General features: G+C 39.2%; 2 protein-coding genes across 3 annotated transcripts in view; both read left to right on the top strand.

The window, feature by feature from the left end:
- The first annotated feature begins 3,338 nt into the window (after nucleotides 1–3,338).
- On the top strand, nucleotides 3,339–16,159 carry LOC122821315 (cytosolic phospholipase A2 gamma-like). Of its 2 annotated transcripts, none has more exons than XM_044099104.1 (13): nucleotides 3,339–3,485; nucleotides 6,389–6,499; nucleotides 7,671–7,813; nucleotides 8,841–9,027; nucleotides 9,111–9,216; nucleotides 9,631–9,771; nucleotides 10,740–10,805; nucleotides 10,888–11,022; nucleotides 11,240–11,386; nucleotides 11,496–11,579; nucleotides 12,785–12,939; nucleotides 14,145–14,316; nucleotides 15,492–16,159. In XM_044099104.1, the coding sequence occupies exons 1-13, from the start codon at nucleotides 3,366–3,368 to the stop codon at nucleotides 15,668–15,670; spliced, it is 1,746 nt and encodes a 581-aa protein (XP_043955039.1). In that variant the 5' UTR covers nucleotides 3,339–3,365; the 3' UTR covers nucleotides 15,671–16,159. The 2 variants fall into 2 exon arrangements, with proteins under 2 accessions (XP_043955039.1, XP_043955041.1); XM_044099106.1 differs by lacking the exon at nucleotides 3,339–3,485 and adding an exon at nucleotides 6,221–6,302 and having other exon boundaries at nucleotides 15,492–16,111.
- A 1,265-nt stretch (nucleotides 16,160–17,424) lies between these two features.
- Nucleotides 17,425–22,645, top strand: part of LOC122821313 (carbonic anhydrase-related protein 10-like) — an 88,106-nt gene continuing 82,885 nt past the window's right edge. The window contains exons 1-2 of the mRNA XM_044099103.1: nucleotides 17,425–18,145; nucleotides 20,956–21,030. Of these exons, the coding sequence (XP_043955038.1) occupies nucleotides 18,085–18,145; nucleotides 20,956–21,030 (136 nt within the window). The 5' untranslated portion in view covers nucleotides 17,425–18,084. The remainder of the gene's footprint in view (nucleotides 18,146–20,955; nucleotides 21,031–22,645) is intronic.

The raw sequence follows: 22,645 nt of genomic DNA, 5'->3' as shown, positions 1-22,645 counted from the left end.
CTGTAACTCTTGTTCTGTGGATGACTACCAGAGTGGATATGTCTCCTCGCTCTCTGCTCAGGTCAAGACTGAATGTAAACATATGTGCACTTGACACCTAGTCCACCTGGACATTTGTCCATAAGCAGCACCTGGAAGGCTGAGCTCGGTCTCCGAGGACTGTCTCACTGAGGAGAAGGTCTGAGTGACCGGTGTGAATTCACAAGGAAGTCATCAAGGAATTCACAGAACCATAAGTCACAGTGGAACGTCTGTTCTGTTCCAGTCCAATTCAAAAATGATTTGTCGATCCCAAGGGAAATCAAATGTTGTTGTAACTCACACTAATTCAAGAAGAAAGTAGAATTGTAGAATGTAGAAAAGTAGAATTGCTGTAGCTGAGGAGGCCTCAAGACCCAGTGTCCTGCTGCCTTTACATGAGCCTGCTGTCTTTTAGACAACTTTTAGAGGTGCTCACTTGGATGCAGATCTGGGGACCCGACAGACCGAACATCAATGCCTTCATCATGCAGCAACTGCTGACACACTTCAGCCGCCTGCATAAAAAGGAACCCAGGGGCCACTGCAGGAGCACATGGTCTCACAGTGGGTCTGAAGATCCCATCCTGGTGCTTTGTGGAGGCCAGGGCATCTCTGGCCAGCACATAGAGGGCTGTGAGGCCATCAAAAGAAAAGCCTCCCCACACCATCAGAGAAACACAAAGAAAACACTGAGTAGAATGGAGAAATGACAGGAAGTACTGGAAGGAACCGGCAAGGAGTGACTGAAAAATAGGTGTTTAGGTACTGGGAGGTAAAAACCAACTAATAATTTACAGGTTGGAGGACTGAGGGGAGACAACAGATTGAGGAGAGAGAGTGAGAGAGAGAGAGAAAATGACACACGGGGCAAGGGAGTGAACCAGCAAATGAGTCTGAGAAAGAATTTTAGGACCTAACTGAACTGGAGTAGAAGGAATCACTAGAGACAAGAAGTAAACATAAACTACAATAACTAGGAAATTACTAAACAAAGGAAAACAGTAACAAGGTCGATCAAAATGAGAAACACAAAATACTGAAGCTAGAGTAACCACAAAAGGACTGAACTGAAATAAAACAAAAACAAGGCTTATCTAAATAAAAGAGGAACTAAGAAACACAGAAGTAAAACAAACCAATCAATCTGGGACCCTGACAGCTGGAGGATGCTACAGTCCAGCATAATCTTCTCCACAGTGTCTCCAAACTGCCTCGTCTGTCACATGTGCTCAGTGTGAACCTGCTTTCATCTGTGAGGAGCACGGGACGCCAAAGGCCAATCTGCCAAGTTTGGTGTTCCCTAGCAAACTGTGTTGGGCCATCAGCACAGGCCCTATATGTGGACATCGGGCCCTCATGCCACCCTCATGGAGCCTGTTTCTGACAGCTTGAGTGGAAACATGTACATTAGTGGTACTGCCCCCTCCATGTCTCCATGTCTCTGGACACTGTGCTGAGAGACACGGCAAATCTTCTCGCCACCACTCATATTGATGTTCCATCTTGGGTCAGACGCTCCAGCTGAGCAACATCAGTGGTCTGTGACAGCACTGACGAAATGGAAAAAGTGACTAAGAGCTCAACCAAACGAGAACAGAGAAACAAGTGCGGTCACCACCTGCAGAATCATTCTTTTATAGGCACTGTCTTGATAGTTGCCTCTCATTTCCACCTGTTGTGTATTTCATTTGCCCAGCAGCAGGTGAAATTGAATCACAATAAGTGTTACTGACTGATTTGGAATTATGGTGCCTAACTCCATGTGGGGCATGGAGTTAGGCATGGAGCAGCAGCGAACCAAAGGACACATGTCCAGTCTGTCTACTGCCACTGGTAGATAGGAAGGAGTGAAACAGAAACAACCTAAAGTTTAAGGAAGCTGGGTGAAGCTGATACCCGACCCACATGAAATATAAACACATTAAAGATTATTTTTGTAGGTCGTAAAAGATAATAAATCCCTCAGCTATAAGGCAACAGTTCCCACACCAAAAAAACCACAAGGTTAACTTTTTACATGTCTTGGTGCCTTAGTAGGTGTGCAGGTGGTCCATCTTCTCTCCCTGTCCAGATGAGGGATTGAACAGAACACTAGGACATGTTCAAAGCTTGGGATTTTGTTTTTGAACCTAACCCTACACCAAACATCTTTCTGACTTTGCTGTTGGGTTCCTCTGTCTTCTGTTTATTCTCTCAAGTTCTCTTACAAACCTCTGTTTGCTGATTACATGATGTTTGACAGCAGCTTGTTGCAGTGGATTTACCTCACCTCCTCTACCAACTACCAGTGGACAAAGTCTCCAGAACTCCCTGCAACCTCAGAAGAGTAAGCTGGTATACACAAAGTATGGGTGACCGTTGAAAACGTCTTCTTCGCTTTTACTTTGTGAATAAGCCTACTTTGTGTCGATCCTTGTTTACAAGACTTTATATTCATAGGAGTAGTAAATCCCTAGCATGTTCTGTTGTTCATAAAACCTACAATCTTTGTTGTGTTTACTGTTACATGAGCACCCTACATTTTTTATGTACTCACTAGAAAAAAAAGAGTGAAAGAAAGAGCAGAACAAAGGTGAGGAGTCCTGCTCACAGTCAATCTTTTGAAATTTATTTCTCACTTCTTAGGACAAGTTCACCATTGGGCTCTCTGCCATAATATTTTCTGTAGCTGTTTGTCTGTCAGTAAGGTTCAGGATGTTACACAAAGGTCCATTCCATCAAACCAGTTCCAGTGTTTGCTATAATCTACCAAGAAACAGTTCTTTGTGTTTCTGGCACCAATGGAGACGTATCAGAGGTAAGAGGGGTCCAGTTTGCTGCTGAAAAAAACTTAATCAGGAACTAGAGGCTCTGAGGGGACAGGAGACAATCAAAGTCTTGTTTAATTGGCTCTAGGGTGCAATAAAACACTAGAGGGAGGGGGAAGACATGAGGCAATGGCTGCAACAAGGACTACTCACACACACACAGATATATATAGATATATAATCTCATTTTGCATAGATTTAAAAATCTATGCAAGGATGTAAAGAATCTGTGCCCCATCAGCTGTTTGCAGCACTTCTTATTCATTTGTTCTGTTTTCTTTACAAATCTTTATTCCAAACAAGGACACTTTGTGGACAAAAGATCCCAGATGTTTTTTCTGCTTTCTACTTTGACTCAAACATCTGGTTTACGTTGGAAACTGTTTCTCTGCATTGCCAACACATGGAAGAGATCAGGCGGCCTTAGTGTGTTGATGAAATATCTCTTTTCTTGTGCAACTTCCTCCAACATTATAGTTGATGCAGAGAAGCAGGAAGAATCTGTAGCCTTATCTGCATGCATGTACGTGAGCCAGCATGCAGACGCAGAGAGGAAATACAGGTTTTTCACGCTTAGGGTTTTGTTTTTGCCTGATCATTTCTGGAGTTGCACTACAGGCAGTGGACAACGTGGAGGGAAATATGATAGCTTCTGAGGTGAGACATTCATTGGTCAAAACCCCAGAATCTGTATTTTGTAGAGCGTTTTCTTACAGGGGTTTTTATGCAGTCGAGATACTTGCAGTTAAACTTTGATGGTAACATCAGTTTCTATTAACTAGCTCCAGTTTACATCATGGGAGGATACATGTACATGAAACATATCCCTGTAATAAAATGTTCTTAAGTATTATTATGTATCCACAGGTTTTCAAAAACAATTTCAGACCTTTTTCAAAAGACTGCCTAACATTTTTGGTCAATCTGTTGTAAGATTAAACGTACAAGAAGGTTTAAACAGAAAGCGTCACGGAGTATAAACAGAAATTATTAAGCTAAATTTAATACCTTTAAAAAAAAAAAAAAAAAATAGTGTTTTACTGTCTATACTGTTTATTTTCACAGAGATAATGCACAGGCTGATGGTAATGAAATATGATTTAACAGATTATGAAATGGTGAAAACCCATTCTACACCGTGTTCCAAATTATTATGCAAATTGAACTGATGTGTCATAAAGATTACATTTGTTGTGTTATTAAATTGACTTGTTCACTGATGACTGCTGTCCAGATGGATGCAGTAGTGTATCGGTGGTGGATGGACACCACGTCCCAACACAGCTGTGACGTCAGCAAGGAGGTGGTGGAGTCATGCTTTGGGCTGAAATCATGAGGACAGAATCATTGGTCAGCAAAGTATATGGACTTTCTGACTGATCACTTTCTTTCATGGTTCAAAAAGAAGAGCAGAACCTTCAGTAGCAAAATCATCTTCATCATGACAATGCACCATCTCATGCTGCGAGGAATACCACTGTGTCATTGGCTGATATGGGCAGGAAAGGGGAGAAACTCATGGTGTGGTCACCATCCTCCTCTGACCTCTGACCTCAACCCTATTGATAACCTTTGGAGTTTCCTCAAGCAGCAGTTCATATTAAACCAGCAGCTCTGGGAAGGTTTTCTGACATCCTGCAGAGAAATTCAAGCAGAAACTTTCTACAAACTCACAAGTTCAATGGATCAAGAATTGTTCTGTGATATCAAAGAAGGTTCTATGTTAACATGTAACTCAGTGTGTTAAGATGTTTTTGATTGAAATAGCTTTTGATTTTAGTACATGTGAACACTTAATGCTGCACATTCAAAGAATGACCATTTGCAGTTCTTTATAATCCATAAAATGTTTAGAAAATCTGCTGTGTATAATAATTTGGAACAGAGCATTTAGAGTTTTTTCTTTTTGAAAAAAATACTGTTCTCATGGGGAGCTTTGTTTAGTAAAATTTGATTTATATTGTAATAGTTTATGACTGGAAAACTGTACTGACCATCATTTGATTTGACCATTTAGGAAAATCTGAGAAAATATCACTTATATAATAATTTGGATCACGGTGTAATATTTCGTCACATACATGTGTGATAAGTCATTTTTCAGATCTCACTAAAACCAAACAAACCAACAGGATTAGATATTAATATTGGATCACTGTATCAATGGCTCAGGCCACAGACTGCTTACATCTCCTCATGGCTTCTTCAGGTAAGGTGATGCAGTGCGGTACATATAACAGAGCTCACTCTACTTCCTTAGAGACAGACATTCTAGCTGTGTCCCCATTACAAATGTGAACTTTTGTCAATATTCTGCTAATGTTAAAAATAAAATTTCACAATTGCGGTGCTTCCATCAAATAAGAAACGCAATTAAAAATCACATGAGAATAAGTTTTGTTCAAGTGACAAATCATTAATAAACACGCCAGAGGCCTGAGCTCATTGGTCAAAGACCCTTTGAGAATTCCTTATTAACTGAGCAAGACTCGCTCTGCCGCGGCTTGCTCATGGGACAGGAGGAGAATACTTTGGCAGAACACCAGCAGTCCAGGATGGGACGTGCTGAACTTGGAGTGCAGAGAGACGTTCAGACGCTGCTTAAGTTTTTAAAAAGACACAAATTCTTCATCTCTGGTTTCAACAGAGTAAGGATGTGGACAGCTGAACACTGACATCACCTACAATAGTGACAGAAAAATTAAGATATAATTGTTTATATCATTAATATCCATTACATGTCACGTAACAGTATCCACATAGTTACAATTCAGTTTGGTAAAAGCTTTCAGGGTGAAAAAGTTGGAAAACCACAAACTAATTTTCTAGCACTATACTTAGACTTGCATAACTTATTCATTCTTGCCTTCTACAAAACACATCATCTGTGATGCACCTCTCTGGTTCTCTGCCCATTCATTTGACCATATGCTATTGAGAGTTTCAAATTAATCAAACTTTGGAGGTAGTCTAAAGTTTTCATTGCCCTTTCACTGATTTTACAAACTCTAGATAAAAAGAGAATTGTGTTGCATCTTTTAATTCAAGAGGTCTCAAAAGCTTAGGCCAGACAGAAAGGTCATCTGATTGGAGTTGGAACGTAGTAGCACCTTTTCATGTCCAATGGTCAACTGTAAATGGTCCAGATCAACAGGTCTGGACTGCAGGCAGGTCAGTCTAGTACAGGGATGGACACTCCTGGTCCTGGAGGGCCGATGTCCTGCAACTCTTAGAGTCTCCCTGGTCCAACACACCTGAATCCAACAGCTGAATCACCTCCTCAGTGCAGTCAGGTTCTCCAGAGTCCTGCTAATGACCTCATTATTTGACTCAGGTGTGTTGAAGTAGAGATACATCTAAAAGTTGCAGGACATCGGCCCTCGAGGCCTGGAGTGCCCACCCCTGGTCTAGTACCTGCACTGTTTCACTGTGAAGTAATGGCTCTGTTATAAGACATGCAGAAAGAGGCTTATTGTATTCTTCATCATTCTTTCAGCCTAAATCTTACTTGTTGACTCTGCAGAGCAACCTGATAATCTCCTGTCATGAATTTTCTTCAGGAAACCATCCGTCACTCCTTGTCTCTGTGTGCTGGAGAACAACAATATATTGACAGGAGAAAAGAAACTGTTCGACAGGCATTGAGCAATCTGCAGATCAACTGTAATGCGGTAAGAAAGACATATCCATATGTTTGGGGGCGGTAGAAGTAAGAGTTCAAAATCCAGGGTGCAGAAACATTATTCAACAGTATCATATCCTGGGTCACAAACACTGCTAATACACCTTGTGACAAAGTGGTTCAGTTTTTGTTCACCATTTGTCCCTTATTCTTATTTTTGATATGTTTTCTTTTTGTAACTGGTCATAATGCTTAAATTTAAACATTAGTTTGCAACTTTGCTTCATTTACTATCCCTGGTTTGATTGTGTTAGCATTAAGTTGCAGTTTCCATCTATTTATAGGTTTAGTTTAACGCTACTACGTCTGGATTATTGGTTGAACTTGTTAATTTTGTTTCAAAGTGTATTCATGGGATTTGTGTTCCTTTTTACTTACCATTGTTTGTCCCTGGTGGATCTGCAGCAGGTCAGGAGTATGGGAGCATCCGGCCGGCCCAGTACTTCCTGTTAAATGTCTGAATGATGTCACTGATTACCTGGCTGGGTTCTACCAATTAGAGGGTTTTCTTTGTAGTATTGTTTTGTATTTTTCTTTAAGGTAACTTTTGAATTATCTTGTATTATAGGGTTTATTTAGCCGACTATTTCATTATGTTGATGAGTTTGTAAATTAGACTAATAATATTATTTTTGTTTCTGTTCAGACTTTGTTTTTTTTTTTTTTTTTCCTGTTTAATTGTGGCTTGGTCCACTCATGTGCAGGTGTGTTGCCAATTGGTTTTAAAAACAGTGTTTTTGGAAGCGCAAGAGAGAGCAGATGGTTGTCAGAGAATTAAAAACCAAATAAAATTCATCAGAAAACTCTGGAACTGGTGGCTGATGCAGTTTGTTCTCGTTCACCTTGAGGATTCTTGACCACACTATTTTACACACCTGCTTTTGCCATTTCTCGTCTCATATGACCAGAAAGCTGAACAGGAAACACAGAGGTCCTTCAGCCACGTATTCGTCAAACGTGGCTGAACACAAAATCCTGCAGTCTCAATTTTCTGGCCCTTGTTCATTCCGTTTACTTGCCAAAGGTCTCTTCATGCCCATTCTGATCAGTGGGGGAGATGGTTCATTCTAAAATAAAGAAAAAAAAAGTAGCATTTTTAGTCTGAAGTAATTTGCAATTAGAGCAATCAACTTGTCTAATTCTCTGGTTTCTCTTTCCAGGATTTAGTCCCTCACATCGCCCTGGTGGCTTCTGGTGGGGGTCAGAGGGCAGCTGTGAGTCTGATAGGCTTCCTGTATCAGCTGGAAAAGGAAGCCATGCTGGACACTTTGCTCTACATAGGAGGAGTTTCTGGGTCAACATGGTAACAGAGCAAATTAGCCATAATTACACTACATGCTGGTCAAATGCTGAGTAATTGGAAGTTGAAACAAGCTGGAAACCAGTGACTGGATCTCGCATAGAATGGAACTGGAACAAAAGCAATGTAGAAACAGAAAAACTTTACTGAACAACCAGGAACATATTTCACTTCTTAGCAGACTTAAAACTGCAGTATGTGACTTTTAGAAAAGTATGTTTTTTATGTACTTGTCACCATGTCCTGACAGTATAGTATGAAACAGACCATCCAGCTGTGGTCCTACAGCCATTTGCAGAAATACACTGCTTCCAGAAACAGCCAATTACGGCTTTTAGTGCCATCTGTCTCGCTCCGGTACGTCCTGCTGCTTTCAAACACCGTCCATTTCTGCTCATACATAGACCTGATTGATGGCGCTCTGCTACTCTGAATGCTGTCAGTAACACTAACAGGGCCATGCCCACAGAGCCAGCCTGTCTGGATAACGATGAATGACATGATGGAAACACTTGAAGCATGCAGGGCAGTGGTCCCTGCGGTCAGCTGCCAGAGGCTTTACAGCCTCATGATGGCTAACAAAGGATGGTGGCGTCTTCTACATCATCGTCTGACATCATGAGCTCCAAGTCCTTTGACTCTGCCAAAACCTTGTCTCTATGTACCTCCAGAATTGGTTGAGAATTTGCAAGGTCATCACAAATCTCATCTGTCTGTATTAGTGGGAATGTTGGGGGCATTAGACCTCAGGCCAGTTGTAGTGAGTGGCTGTAACTCAGCTTGATATTGATTGATATCAATCAATCTATGATAGCTCTGCCATTTACTTTCCATAATTTAGTTAAAGATCAAATTTAAACATTGTTTTATGTGGACCACACTTTATTTAAGAGCACCAAATGGAGGGCAGCTGTGAGTCTGATATAAATAAGTGATTTACATTTTTATGGTATTGTTTTACAACATTTCTAAGCACAAGGCTTTGTCTTGACGCCTGTGTGCCTGCCGCTCATCCTCTTCATGTTGTCAGGTCCATGGCCTTCCTGTACAATGACCCTCAGTGGAGCTCCAACATGGATGAAGCGGTGTCCAAGCTGCTGGGTCCTGGGGTGGAGCTGGAGCACGCTGTGGCCTGGTTGACTGAAAAGTCCAAGGAGGAGGATTTCTCTCTCACTGACATCTGGGGGGTTCTGACCTCTGCTGGCATCATGAAACAGGTTAAACAGACGTAGCTTGGAGCTGAGACATTCATCAGATGTGATGATTCCTCAAAAAAAAAAAAAATCTTGTACTTTATCAGATGGATAAACGGCGTCTTTCAGAGGAGGTCAGCAGGAACGTCACCAACCCCTACCCCGTCTACTGCGCTCTGGAGAAACACTGCTACTCACATGGGCCGTTACAAGGTACACACTTTCATCTGTGGTAACTGAGGGATTTACATGAATAAAGTCAACACTTTATTTGACGGGGTGTGCACAAAACTGACAAGACACTGTCACAAACATGACAGAACACCCGTCATGAAGATGAAGGAGTCTTTATGAATGTTTGCCACTGTTGTCATAAAGTGTCAATCGGTAAGTGATGACACATATAATGCAAAGTTGACCATTTTAATGGACTTTTAATACGAGTTTTAATGTAACTTTGCATTAAAAGTGTCATCGTTTATCGAATGACACTTCATGACTACAGTCACAAACATTCATGAAGACTCCTTCATCTTCATGACGGGTGTTCTGTCATGTTTATGACAGTGTCTTATGCACACCCATTCAACGTAAGTGTTACAGTTAAAGGTTTTCTCTGATGGTTAGGTAAATGGTTTGAGGTGAGCCCTCATGAGGCAGGATTCACAGAGCTGAACCTCTTTGTTGAAACGTCACTGTTGGGCAGCAAGTTTCACAACGGGGAGCTGATGGAGAAGAAACCAGAGATGGACATGATCAGACTACAGGGTGAGCTTCACAATTACTGAGCAATACATCCAAACTCAGCTGTCATCACAATGCATATATATATATACAATACCTCAATTACAAAGGGCTATTTGGATGGTCGTCAATATTTCTAGTTACACACATCTGACTTATATATGCAAATAGTACAATTCCATGAAAGAGGATTCAATTTCTTACTATTTTTTAAATATTTGCTTTTTTGTCCCAGACCATTAAACTAATTTCAATATCAAAGCATAAACCAAAAATCAGTTTATAACTAAAGATGTCATTGATTGAAACAATCTGGCTCTGTGTGGAAAAGGAATTGTTGTGAAAAGACCAAACTGATAGATCAACTTCATAATTAAAAAAACCTTTTATTTCAGTCCCAGTAGTCACATCCTGTCCTGACCACATAGATTCAGGGAATCACTTAAATGTCATTAAATGTCTTTTAAAAGAAACAAAACTGTTTTGTTTTCAAGACCTGAGAACAAAACAGTACCAAGATCAACAATTGTTTCTTCCAGAAGAGTAGACTCTTTTTTTTGTAGGGATGAAGACAGAAAGAGGTTAAGCTAGAATAGAACAGTCTCTATCTTGTCATCACATAAGAGTGTGATGCAATTAATGCAGCTGACACTTTCAGGTGATAAATAAAATACAAAAGCCATAAAAACAACCACTGAGTTTTAAATCGGGTGGCAAGCACAGCCAAACAATAGTGACATCACCTGGTCACATTCCTAGTATTTCCTTGATTTAAATGTAATAATTCATTTGGATTACTCTGCAACTATTAAAACCACAATCATGTTTTATAAAATGTACTTGATCAGATAGCTCTGAAGACTGATGGACCAGGTGGGGACCAAAGCTCTGTCCTAATATTAAAACACATATAGAAGCAAAACAAAAACCAGCATCTAGGATGACCACAAATTGTTTCCTTCATTCATAAATATACATTTTTAACTGTGCAGGAATTTTAGGCTGTGCACTGGCTCATGAGGAAGTTATCAGAGATGTGATCCCTCCCTGGCTTAATGGTAATCACCACTGGAAACATATTCTTAGTAAATTCATGTTGGCTTTCTGACCTAAATCGTTTTCTTTGTGCTTCTGTTTCAGTGCCCACAGATGATGTAACCATGGAATACCTGCGTGTGTACAACGTGCTCAGAAACCTGATAACTCTCGTTTCAAGCACCATTCAGGATCCTACTGCCCTGTCTGAGCTCGACAAGTTGCAGAAAATCCTACATGGTACGAATTCTAACCTACATGCTTTTCATTGACAAATATGAATTTCTTCTAAATTGGTGTGTTTCTGTTCAGCACATTTCTTTTTGTAATATGTGGTCAATGGAAATGCAGGTAGTGCTGATTGGAGAAGAACTAGTCTTTGATTCGTAACAGGATATTGATGCAGCAAATTCTTGTTTTTATTTCTTACTATGCCTGTTAAAATGCTCTTTTCAAGACAAGGTGCATCATAATGAGTCAGTTCTGCTGGAGTCGCTGAGTCCAGAAGAAAGAAAAACTCTGTTCCAACAGTGGAGTGTTGGACTGGTGGGGGCAGTGGACACCTGGGGCCAGGGTTTGGAGGATGGAGCTTTCAAAACATCAGGTGTGTATTCTGAAAGACCTGAAGCACAGGCAGGGGTTACTGGACAAGAAAGGAATGGAGAATTAAAAGATTAATTGAACAAAACTTTGTTTCTGTGCTTTTTCTCCAGTTTCTTTCCTTACAAAGCAAGTCCTTCCTCTTATTTTGAAGTGGGAGTGGGGAACAACCAGCAACTTCCTCTATCAGTTCCAGAGTGAGTGGACAGACCTCTAGAGCACAGATGTTCAGCTAGCCTGCATTAAGACAGACAGACAGACAGACAAACAAACAAACAAACAAACAAACAAACAAACAAACAAACAAACAAACAAACAAACAAACAAGAGTTTGGACATTTTCAAGTGAGGTTCTATGATGTCAGTATCTGCTCTGGACCCCTTACCTGTGGATAGATGTTATGTTGTGTGTGATGTACGCAGGACTGCTAGCTCCCACCACAAATATTTATTTACTTTGCAACAGACTCACTATAGAATATCTTTATGCAGTGGGTATTACAAATAACTCTGTACAATGCTATGTCAAATATTTTAAGCAAACTGCATACTTCTACTTCACTGGTCGTCCCTCAGTGTACTCATCAACACTGTCCCCATGTGACAAATCCAGGTATGGTTTTACCAGAAAAGACTGAAAAATATTTAATCATCTCAGCAAAAAGAAGAAAAAAAAGGGTGAAATTTTAGCATTTGTTTAGGTAAAATTTAGCTACATTCTTTAGAAGACACAACCAACATCAACAAAAGAATAGCTTCACCAGAAGAAAAGCAACATTTTAAAATCATTCAGCCAGAGTCCAGAATGAAATTTGACTAAAATAATCTGTGAAAGAACCTGAGGAATGCTGTGGACTAGATTCAGATCCCAAACTCTTCCCAGTTTGAAACAGTTTGAGTTACTGAAACATTTGATCTACCTTTGAGGTTTATCCAGGACTTTTAGAATAGAATAGAAGTACTTTATTCATCCCAGCAGGGAAATTACTTTGTAGTTGCAGCATAGAGACAAGACAACTACCACTGAGTAGTAGTTGTAGATAAAATATAAAATATAAAATGCTATAAATTGTAAAGTGCTGTAAAATATAAAATGCTTTTGAAATGAATTGAAATTTGGTCTATTTACCAAACACTGAGTTCCTTTGAATTGAAACTAAAACTGCCCCTGTTTAGAGTTGCCTTTGATTCATAACTGGAACATTGATAGATATATTTGATGTCTGTTTGGGCGATGATATTAGACAAAATATTATGTGCATTAATTATTTTATAATTGGTTACTGTATGATGTTTTCATGGTGCAAAGCACACTGAACTGCCTTCCTGCTGAAATGTGCTGAAATGTGCTGTATACTAATAAACGTGGCTTTTACAAGTTCTTAACTTCTGTTTCTCACAGATAATTCAGTTCCTGATTGTCTCCAGACTAAAGAAGAATTTCACCTGATCGATGCAGGGCTGCTGATCAACATGGCCTACCCGTCATTCCTAGGAGAGAAGAGAGACATCGACCTCATCATTGCACCAGAGTCTAGTGCTGGAATTATGTTTGAGGTGCTCAAAATTACCCTTAAATCTCATGTAAACACTTTTAAAATTCTATGTTTGCACTGATGAAAATGACGTCCCAACACAACACTGACAACTGGGCAGAACATGCTCAGCCCTCTGAATCAGTCAAGTTTTATGAAGCAGCCAATGATCACAGGCTGGAGCATGAAGTGGATGTTGTTGCTAATAGAGGATATAAGATATCATTGCCCCTCAACTGGACAATTTCAATTGTTTTCTGATGTTCAAAATAGTTTCTGCAGACAAACTTCCCTCAGTTTTCAGCTGCAGTGGGCTCTGATAGCAAATCCTTCTAATAAGAAATATGTGGCATATTCTGGCAGCTCAGAATAAAACACCTTCTCCAGATGGCCCACAGAAAAGAATTGTAATAGTCTGATATCAGCATTCTTCTGTGTAACGTTGCAGGAAGTGGATATAGAAATGATGTCTGTTTTGTCAACTTAGTAAACGCGTATACTCAACAGTTACATTATGTTTGGACATGGAGCCAGAGACATACTAGTTCACTTACCACAGCACAAGCAATCCTGTCCACATAGAATATTAGGGTTTTTTTTTTTTGTTTTTTTTTTTTTGTAGTAAAACCAAAGTTCTTTACTTATTTCTGTCACCCAGAGCAGTGCATGTTTGAAAACTGAGACAGTAAACCTAAAGAGTATGTACCTGAAGTTAGGCTGAGAAAACATTTTATAGATGTTGATATTAAAAAAAAAAAACATGAAAGCACAGCAGACTGATAGGTTGGTTGAAGTTGAGAGAATGGACTGGATCACAGCTGGCATAGTAGACAGTGAACAGAAATTAGAGTAAAACTAAAAAAAAAAAAAAAAATTCTCTTGTGAGAGCAAAATTGTGTATACTTTTCATGGAAGTGTTCCTAAACTAGAGAGTGGTTTGTCCCTTCAGGGCTCCTGTACTAACATGGCAGAAAGGGTGATGTGGTTGAGGTGGGTCGCTGCCTGGTCTGTGACGACAACACAATCATTTTTTTTTCTGTGGGATTTTACATTAATGGTAAAAAAGTAGATTTGGTAATATCACATTGTGTTTCTTCCTATCAACACTTGAAAGTTGTTTAAAATGACCACAAATCTTTTAGATTTTTTTGATAAAGGCCGTGATACTGTAAGCACTGAGGCCCAGTATGGCACTACTGATCTTTCTACTCCTGCTTCCTTTTACAGACTCTGATTCTTGCCAGGGACTATGCAGCTGAAGTGAATAAACCCTTCCCACAGATAGATGATAAAATCCTGGAGGAGAGCGACTGGCCGAAGGACTGCTACGTGTTTGAGGGAAAAGAAAAGGAGCCGACCATCATCTACATGCCGCTTTTCAACCAGCAAAACTGCAAAGGTTTGATCCGTCTGATTAGTCAAGTTTAGTAGCATTACACTCACCTCCCTATTAGTCATGCTTGTTCATGGAAGAGTGGCAAGAAGAAATCCTCTGCCAAAACAAAGAGCCATAATATGTCCCACATGGTTTGTGTAGTTTGCCACAAACCATCTAAGGCGCAGAGAGAACATGTGGAAGAAGGTGTTTGGAAATTTTCCATCCGTCAGTGGAAAGCAGGTAGAAGGAAGGAACTGATTCCACCAAGAAATGACTGAGAGTGTCTGAACTTAAATGTGCTTTTTCTATTAAATTGGCTTTTTTGAGCTTTACATCATCTTATAATGTTATTCCCTCTTCAAAAACATGCCTGGAATGTTGTCTTGATTGTTTGATGCATCTTTGAGAAATCCTTTAATCACCAATTTACAAAGGTAAAGTTTTAAGTCAAATTTGATACATAAATGTATAGATATACAGCACTAGAAGCTCTGATTTTACTCTTCACAGGTCTCATTTTACTCATTTTGAGTAAAATGAGTGTTGTTTTGTTTATTCTATGAACCACTGACAACATGTCTCTGAGATTCCAAGTAAACAATTTTGCATTTATTTGCAGAAAATCAGAAATGGTCAAAATAACGACAAAAAATACACAATGCTTTCAAACTTCAGATAATGTAAAGAAAACAAGTTCATGTTCATTTAGAAACAACAATACTATCGTTTTAACTCAGGAAGAGTTCAGAATAAAGACTTGGTGGAATAACAATGAGGTTTTCCATGGGGTTCAGTGCTGTAGTCTCATTTTTTTTTTCAGAGCTGCATATATATGTTTATGACAGTTGAAAGTAACAGAGTTACTTGATTGTGCTATAAAATTTCACTATATGGCTGGAAAACAAATAATACTGCCCCTTTAAATAATTATTTCAAGACATTTTAAAATACCTTGTATAATTCACAGGTGTGTATCGCTGTGTGTTGGTCTGTCACACCAAATCCTGAAGTTTGTGTTTACAAATTAACAAAATGTGGCTGGAGCCATTTGTCAAATTCCAGAGCAGGTCTTTGGTAGACGAGACGATCTCTGTGTCATTTCAGCTCACCATCTGTGTGAATGTCCTCTAAAGCGAGGCACAGTGTTCACGGTGAAGGTAAGGAGGCTGATTAAATGTCTCTCACTGTTTCTGCAGATGCAGAGGAGGTCAGAGCAAAGATGAAGGAGTTCTCCACTTTCCGGCTGCCCTTCAATCAGGAGAAGATTAACTTCCTTTTGGAGACGGCCAAAACTAACATGAAGAACAACAGGGAGATTGTGCTGAGAGAGATGAGGAAAGCTGCTCTTTGTCGAATGAGGAAGATGAGCGTATGAGTCTGTGGGAAGGTGCAGGGTAGCAAAATGAGTCAGACAGAGAGATAAAAGGATTCAAGATTCTCTCTCAGCTTATAAATGTATAATCTGAAAACTCACTGTGTCGTCCAAATAGGTGATGGGGAAAAAAATCTGAATAACAGCAGTTAAGGATCTGAATGTATAATACTAAGAAATGTCTTCACATTGCATTTTTATGACATGTTTTCTTTGATTTTTGTTGGTTTGGAGAAATGTTATATAAAGGATTTCACACTGATGTTAGAATGCATGATTCACCTTATTATGATTATGAGCAGTACGGTTTTGTAACCAATAACATTTATAATGTGAGTTATTACATTATTAGCCTAATATAAAAGTATGTAAAAAAAAAAAAAAAAAAAACCCACTGCATTTCTTGGGAATAAAATTTACTAGCTCAAAAACTGATGTCATGTTAAAAACTTTCCTTGTTGCTGGCAAATTGTAGTGTTTGTCTTTATTACATTTAAAATGTTACGTTATTTGTTCCCAAGCTTCGACCCACTCGTCGACCTTTATTTCTAGTGGTTGGAAATGACAAACACAGAGGCTTATATTATTTTACCCAGTGCAGTGCTGGGAAAAATAATTTGCTGCTGTAATGATAATTAGCAGTAAACCAGGAGCTGAGCGGGTCCTGGAGGTTCACAGTGGTCAGTCTCCATGTTGCTCTGGAGACTGACCACTGTGGACTCTGAGACTGTGCAAGGTGACCAGAATTAAAGGGGCAGTGCTGCATGTTTTCTAGGCAGATTGTGCCTTTTAATAGTACAATCAAGAAATTACAACCTTCAGATCCATCCATCCATCTTCTATTCACCCTTTGTCCCTAATGGGGTCTGGAGGGTTGCTGGTTCCTATCCCCAGCTAACGTTCCGGGCGAGAGGCGGGGTCACCCTGGACAGGTCACCAGTCTGTCGCAGGTCAACACAGAGACATACAGGACACACAACCATTCACACACACACACACACGCACACACACACGCACACACACACACACACACACACACACACACACACACACACACCTAGGGAGAATTTAGAGAGACCAATTAACCTGACAGTCATGTTTTTGGACTGTGGGAGGAAGCCGGAGAACCCGGAGAGAAGCCACCATGCACAGGGTGAACATGCAAACTCCATGCAGAAAGATCCCAGGCCGGGAATCGAACCCAGGACCTTAAGTTGCTCCAACTGCGCCACTCTGCAGCTCCTCAACCTTCAGATGTTATATATATGTCAGATATGACTTAAAGGAAGTTTGACTTTGTGCTTTAATGCCTTAAAATTGGGCCGCTAACTCTTTAAGAAAATTGCTTTTTCTTGAACTCCACCTTCAGGAAGTCATCGCAACATGGCTCCTCTATTAACACTTTAACAACGTTTTTACCAGCGCTGCACTGAGACTCTTTTGAGAATTGGTGCTTCATAAATTAACTGAATTGAAATAAAATTAATTTAAATATTGTAAGATCAAATTAATATTTTTTGACATTGTTCACTAATGATATTTAATACATACTAATATACTTGTTTCCTAATGAAATTAAGTACCGACACATCTAACTAATCATTTAATGATTATTTAACTTAAATTTATGGACCTCTACAAGTTACTCAAAGCTAACAGCAGAGGGCGTGCGATATTCACGGTAGACATTTATGAGTTATTTATTTAGGTCAGAACAGCCAAACAATCACCAAGGCCATCTGCATGCACCTCCCTGAGTCCATAGAGAAACTGACTCAACAGAGGGACTTTCTGCGCAAGATGTCAGATTAACATCAATTTGTTTTCTGGAGGATTTTGAGTGTTTGAGTTTTTCCAGGCTCATGCAGTTTTACTGTAAGAGCGACACACTGGAACCGTTTTGTCCTTTTTGCACTTTTAACTAGTAAAAGCATATTGTCTCGCCATTTTTTTCTGGATATATGGTCAGTTTAGCGAATCCATCCTGACATCATCGGATGAACATGCGGAGTTTTTCTGCGCTCTCCTCGGGCTCTGCGTCCACAGCGGCTGCGCGCTCCCAGCCAGCATCATCTCCACGCAGAGCAGCGGACCTCAGCGCTCAGGTGTCCTAACGGCTTCATTCACTGACAGACACCTTCATCACACACGCTTCTAAGATTAAAAGAAAGAAAGAGAAATAAAATAAAAAGATACAGAGTAAGAGAAATGTTGCCTGGGCAACGCACCGGTGAGTGAAGGAGGACGGCGCTGTGGAAGCCGATCTCCCGCTCCGGAGCTTTGAGGCTTCCAAAGATTTCATCGCTGCGCCGGAGGACGGAGACGGGGACCAGGGGAAAATGTACAAAGTTTGCCCGTGTGGTCTTTCAGAGCGATCCCGCAGTAGCGACAGGACATGAGCAGGAATTAAACGAAGGATGCGTTTCATTTGGGATTTATGTTTGATTTTGCAAATATACATCATCTGCAGTTCGTCAGGTAAGGATGCAAAGGAAACTCCCATCATTCACCAGAACCATCTGATGTAGCTACAAACCACCACCAACAAAACTCAGAAAATGCAAATAAATAAATAAAAATAAATAAACATAAAATAAAATAAATAAATAAAAATAATAAAATGCACTACTGTGAAACAAAGTCTGTGTTTATGTGACCATTTAATAGCTTCAGATTTATGAGGCTACTGTACTTCATACATGCAACGCTTTCAACAGCAGCTGCCACTCAGGTTATAATGTCAGCTTCTTCTTTATACTGTTGATTACAAAGAGTCCGGACGTGTTGGGCAGAGTTGGTCACTGAGTCCGCGCTCTCACACACCATGAGCCGACACTTTGATCACACTTACAGCGCATACATATGCATAAAACAGCTCATAATGCAAAGAGCATAGCGAGTCACACACAGTAAATATATAATTCATGAATACAAGATCTGCAGCTGTTTGGACTTCACATCAGCTTCACATCATTCCCACTAAACGAGTCCAGACTTCCTACATAATTACAAAAAGTCACAAACTGGTTGGACTGGATATTTCCATCATTTCAGCTTAATATAGAGAAACACAGAGTGAGAGAAACCATTTGATCAAATCATGGGGAATATATCGAAACACACACACACACACACACACACGCACACACACGCACACACACACGCACACACACACACATATCTATCTATCTATCTATCTATCTATCTATCTATCTATCTATCTATCTATCTATCTATCTATCTATCTATCTATCTATCTATCTATCTATCTATCTATCTATCTATCTATATATATATATATATATATATATATATATATATATATATATATATATATATATATATATATATATATAGTTGTTCTATTCTCAATTGATCAATCAGTTTGATATCTTAGGGCAGTTGGGATTAACAATATGGACATTTATTAAATGTCAAAATAATAGAAGGTGGATTTTTCTAAATGTTTTTTCCAACATTTTCTCTCTCGCATTCAAGTATTTGCTGGATTTCCCTTTGAATCTGTTTTCCAACGTTCCTGGTTCCCTCCAAGAACCTTTTGTTTTGCTGGAAATTTGGCCCTAAACAAAACCAAACCCAAAGGTTTTGACCCAAGTCATGCAGTAAGTTAATAGACAGTTATCCTCAATACTCACTGAATGTATGTAAACTTTTAAGTTCAAGGAAGGTTACAAAAAAAAAAGTCTACAAAATGTTCTCACTACATTTTTTAATTTTAAAAAAATATTTTAAAAATCTATTTTTTACTTATATAAAAAATTAAATAATTTTGGTAATTCTACCTGAGATTAAAAATGAGAAAGGTTTGGTCAGATTTCACTTCAGACAGTGAAAAAAAAAAGTGTCCGTCTCTTTATTTGGTATTCAGGTTTCAACTGTTAACCAGCCAGAAGCAATTAACTTCACTCACCTGAATCTCTGGTGTTTCAGCATTTGATGAAGCTTTGATTAAACAACTATCTGTCCAGTTCTAGATTTCCTTGGTTTCTTTCTTTCACCTGCTGAGTCAAACTCTACCCAGATCTGTAAAATAACTAACAAATTATGGACTGAAAAATTATCACACAATGCAATAAATTTTAACAACAAATTTTTATGACTAAATAGTCTAGAATAGAGGAAAAGCAATAATCCCCATTGAGTTTGTAACCTCCTGATGACAGTTGAAGAGTTCTGGACCAGAGACAGCTTTGATGGCTCCGTCTCCCATAGTAACCATCCTGACTGACTGATTTTTTCACAAATACAATAAAACTAAAGTCAGATCTTGGACTGAAAATTGAGAATCAAGCTCAGTTTTACATTGTCTGCGTGTTTTTGTTGTTGTTGTTGGTGTTGTTTTTTTTTTACTTTGAAGTCAGAAATGTAATTCCAAAATGAAATACCTTTGATTTCTGAATGAACACGAAGATGAACCAGTGGGTTCACCCCGGTTTCCACTCACACAACAATAAGCAAAAGCTACTAATTTTTCCACTTTCAAGTGGAACATAGATCCATTTTCTCCCTTTAGTGTCAAATCTAATACAGCACTAACACAAACATATAGAACTGTGTCAAATTCTATACTTTATGTAGAAAGTCTGTTTATTTCCCGTCTTTCATGGGAAAGATGGGAAATATGGTTTCCTGTGAGAAGCTTTTAGTGACGCTGCATGAAGTCGAATGGTCCATGTAGCTTACATCTAAGATTTATGAAAGCCGAGTTCAGTTTTCGTTTCAGCTCCAGCCTTCTCTTTCAGAAATGACATTTCTGTTTGTCTAAATTGGTTTCCCAGATTTATTTCTTGAGCCGCAAAAGTTTTCAGTGACAGAAGTTCCACACACACAGATTCCATCAGTGTGGAGAGGCTGCAGTTAGCGTTTTGGTAACATGCTAAACCCACTGGTTCATGTTTGTGTTTGTTCAGAAATGAAAGCTGCTTCATTTTGGAACATTTCTGGTTCTTGTGGTGGGTCTAAATAAACTCGTGGCTTCTTTTTGGTAATGTTAGTGAAAACACATAAGGACCCTCTTCTAATGTACAGTGGAGACTATCAGAATTGTTATTTTTCATAAAATAACTTGAAGAAGTCAAGTCACTACCCTCAAATTTAATATTAATCATTGCTTACAGCTGTTTTCTCTTTAATAGTGGTAATCCTCTCTTTTTGCTTTGCCAGGGAGATTTTTTTTAAAAAAAGAGCTTTGATATGAAAGAATTTTGAGCAGTCATTAAGGATCTTATTAAAAACCTCACATTCTCTCTGTTTCTATCTCTTCACAGCTCAGCCTATTATCTCCAAGCTTGATGAGAGTTGGTGGGCATATAAAGATGTGGTCCAGGGAAGCTTTGTTCCAGGTAACCGATTCCCACTTGTCTCACACGCAGCGCTGGGCACGCTGATAGGAAGTGGATCACTGCCATCGTGTTTCTGTCGGTGTTTTTCGTCTGCATTTTGAAATTGTGAATTAGAGAAAGGTGATAGAAATAACACAGATCTGCTGGCTGTCGCCGAAGTGGGCTTTCTTGCTAACTCGGTTTCCAGCTTTTTCTGGAAGGGGCTGGTGGGCATCAGATCAGACGAAACATCTACACTGCCTTGCAAAAGTATTCATGGCCCATGAATATTTCAACATTTCAATAACCACAAACTTCAAGGTGTTTTATTGAGGTTTTATGTGACGGGCCAACGCCAGCGTAGTTTGGAGTTTGTTCAGATGATCATCATCATGATCATAATGATGATGTATTTTTTTAATTAAAAATACATTTGTATTGTTCAGTACATTACAATGTGAGGCCTACTCATCTGCTCCAGTGGAGAACATTCTGTTATAGCTTAGTGAACCATAATAATGTAGCCAGCCCCTCTTATGCTTTCTGTTCTCACTTAGGAGGCAAGGATTAAAATGTTTATTTATTTATTTATTTCTCCCCTCCAGTGGGTCTTTTGTGGGCTCTAGTGTCTCTTATTTGAAAGTAGGCTGACAGGAAAGGAGAGGGGGGAAGACATGTGGTAAATGTCAACGGGTCCGGGAATCGAACCCCTGACATCAAGGACTCAAGGCCTCCAAATGTGGGTCGCACTATCCCCTACGCCACCACAGCAAGCCGGGATTCAATTATTTTAAATTAAAAACATTACATCAATATTATACTTAGTGAATCACCAAGAAAGTTTGAACAATGAAGATGATTTATTTATTTATTTATTTATTTATTTATTTATTTATTTATTTATTTATTTATTTATTTATTTATTTATTTATTTATTTATTTATTTATTTTTAAGCATTCCAACTTTTTTCTTAGAGAAAAAGTTCTAACTTTTGAGCTCAGAATAGGAAAGTCTGAATTTTGAGTTTAAAATCAGGATTGGTCACGGGTAAGGCAAAATATTATTGGTAGTAGTTAAAATGCGCTTCCAGGAAACATCATGCTTCTGCGTATGAACATGTTTCACTCTGGAGACCGCAGCGTAAATATGCTCACGCCGTTGGGAAGCAGCGTCACCAGGGGGCAAAACTCACACCTAGAAGAGTTAGAGAGGGTAAGTGTCAGAGTTAAGATTAGCTGGAGATTACATCAGTGAGATTTGCTGGAGTGAAAAAGCAGGGAGTGTGTTTGGGTGTGCCAGCCTCCCTCTGGGAAAGTTGTGACTGTAAGTAGGCTCAGTGAGGAGTGTGTGACTTTGACTTGAGCCTTTTCATCCTACGTGGGCTTTCACTGGTTACAGTTATGCTGGCATAGGAGGAATGACTCCTGTAAACTGTTGTTATGCTACATGTAGGTCATTCTCATCTGGTACAGTCAAAGTCAGATGTTTACATACAGCACATAAAAGAACACACACACACACACACACACACACCTTCTTTCTTTCTTGCTGTCTGAAGTTACATTATTAAGTTCCTTTCATATAGGTCAGTAAGAATTACCACAATTATTTATATTTGCTTAAAGCCCAGAATAA

Source organism: Gambusia affinis, linkage group LG19 (genome assembly GCF_019740435.1).
Source record: "Gambusia affinis linkage group LG19, SWU_Gaff_1.0, whole genome shotgun sequence".
NCBI lineage: Eukaryota > Metazoa > Chordata > Actinopteri > Cyprinodontiformes > Poeciliidae > Gambusia > Gambusia affinis.
The sequence above is the reverse complement of the archived record's forward strand: the minus strand, read 5'-3'. Positions and strand labels throughout refer to the sequence as shown.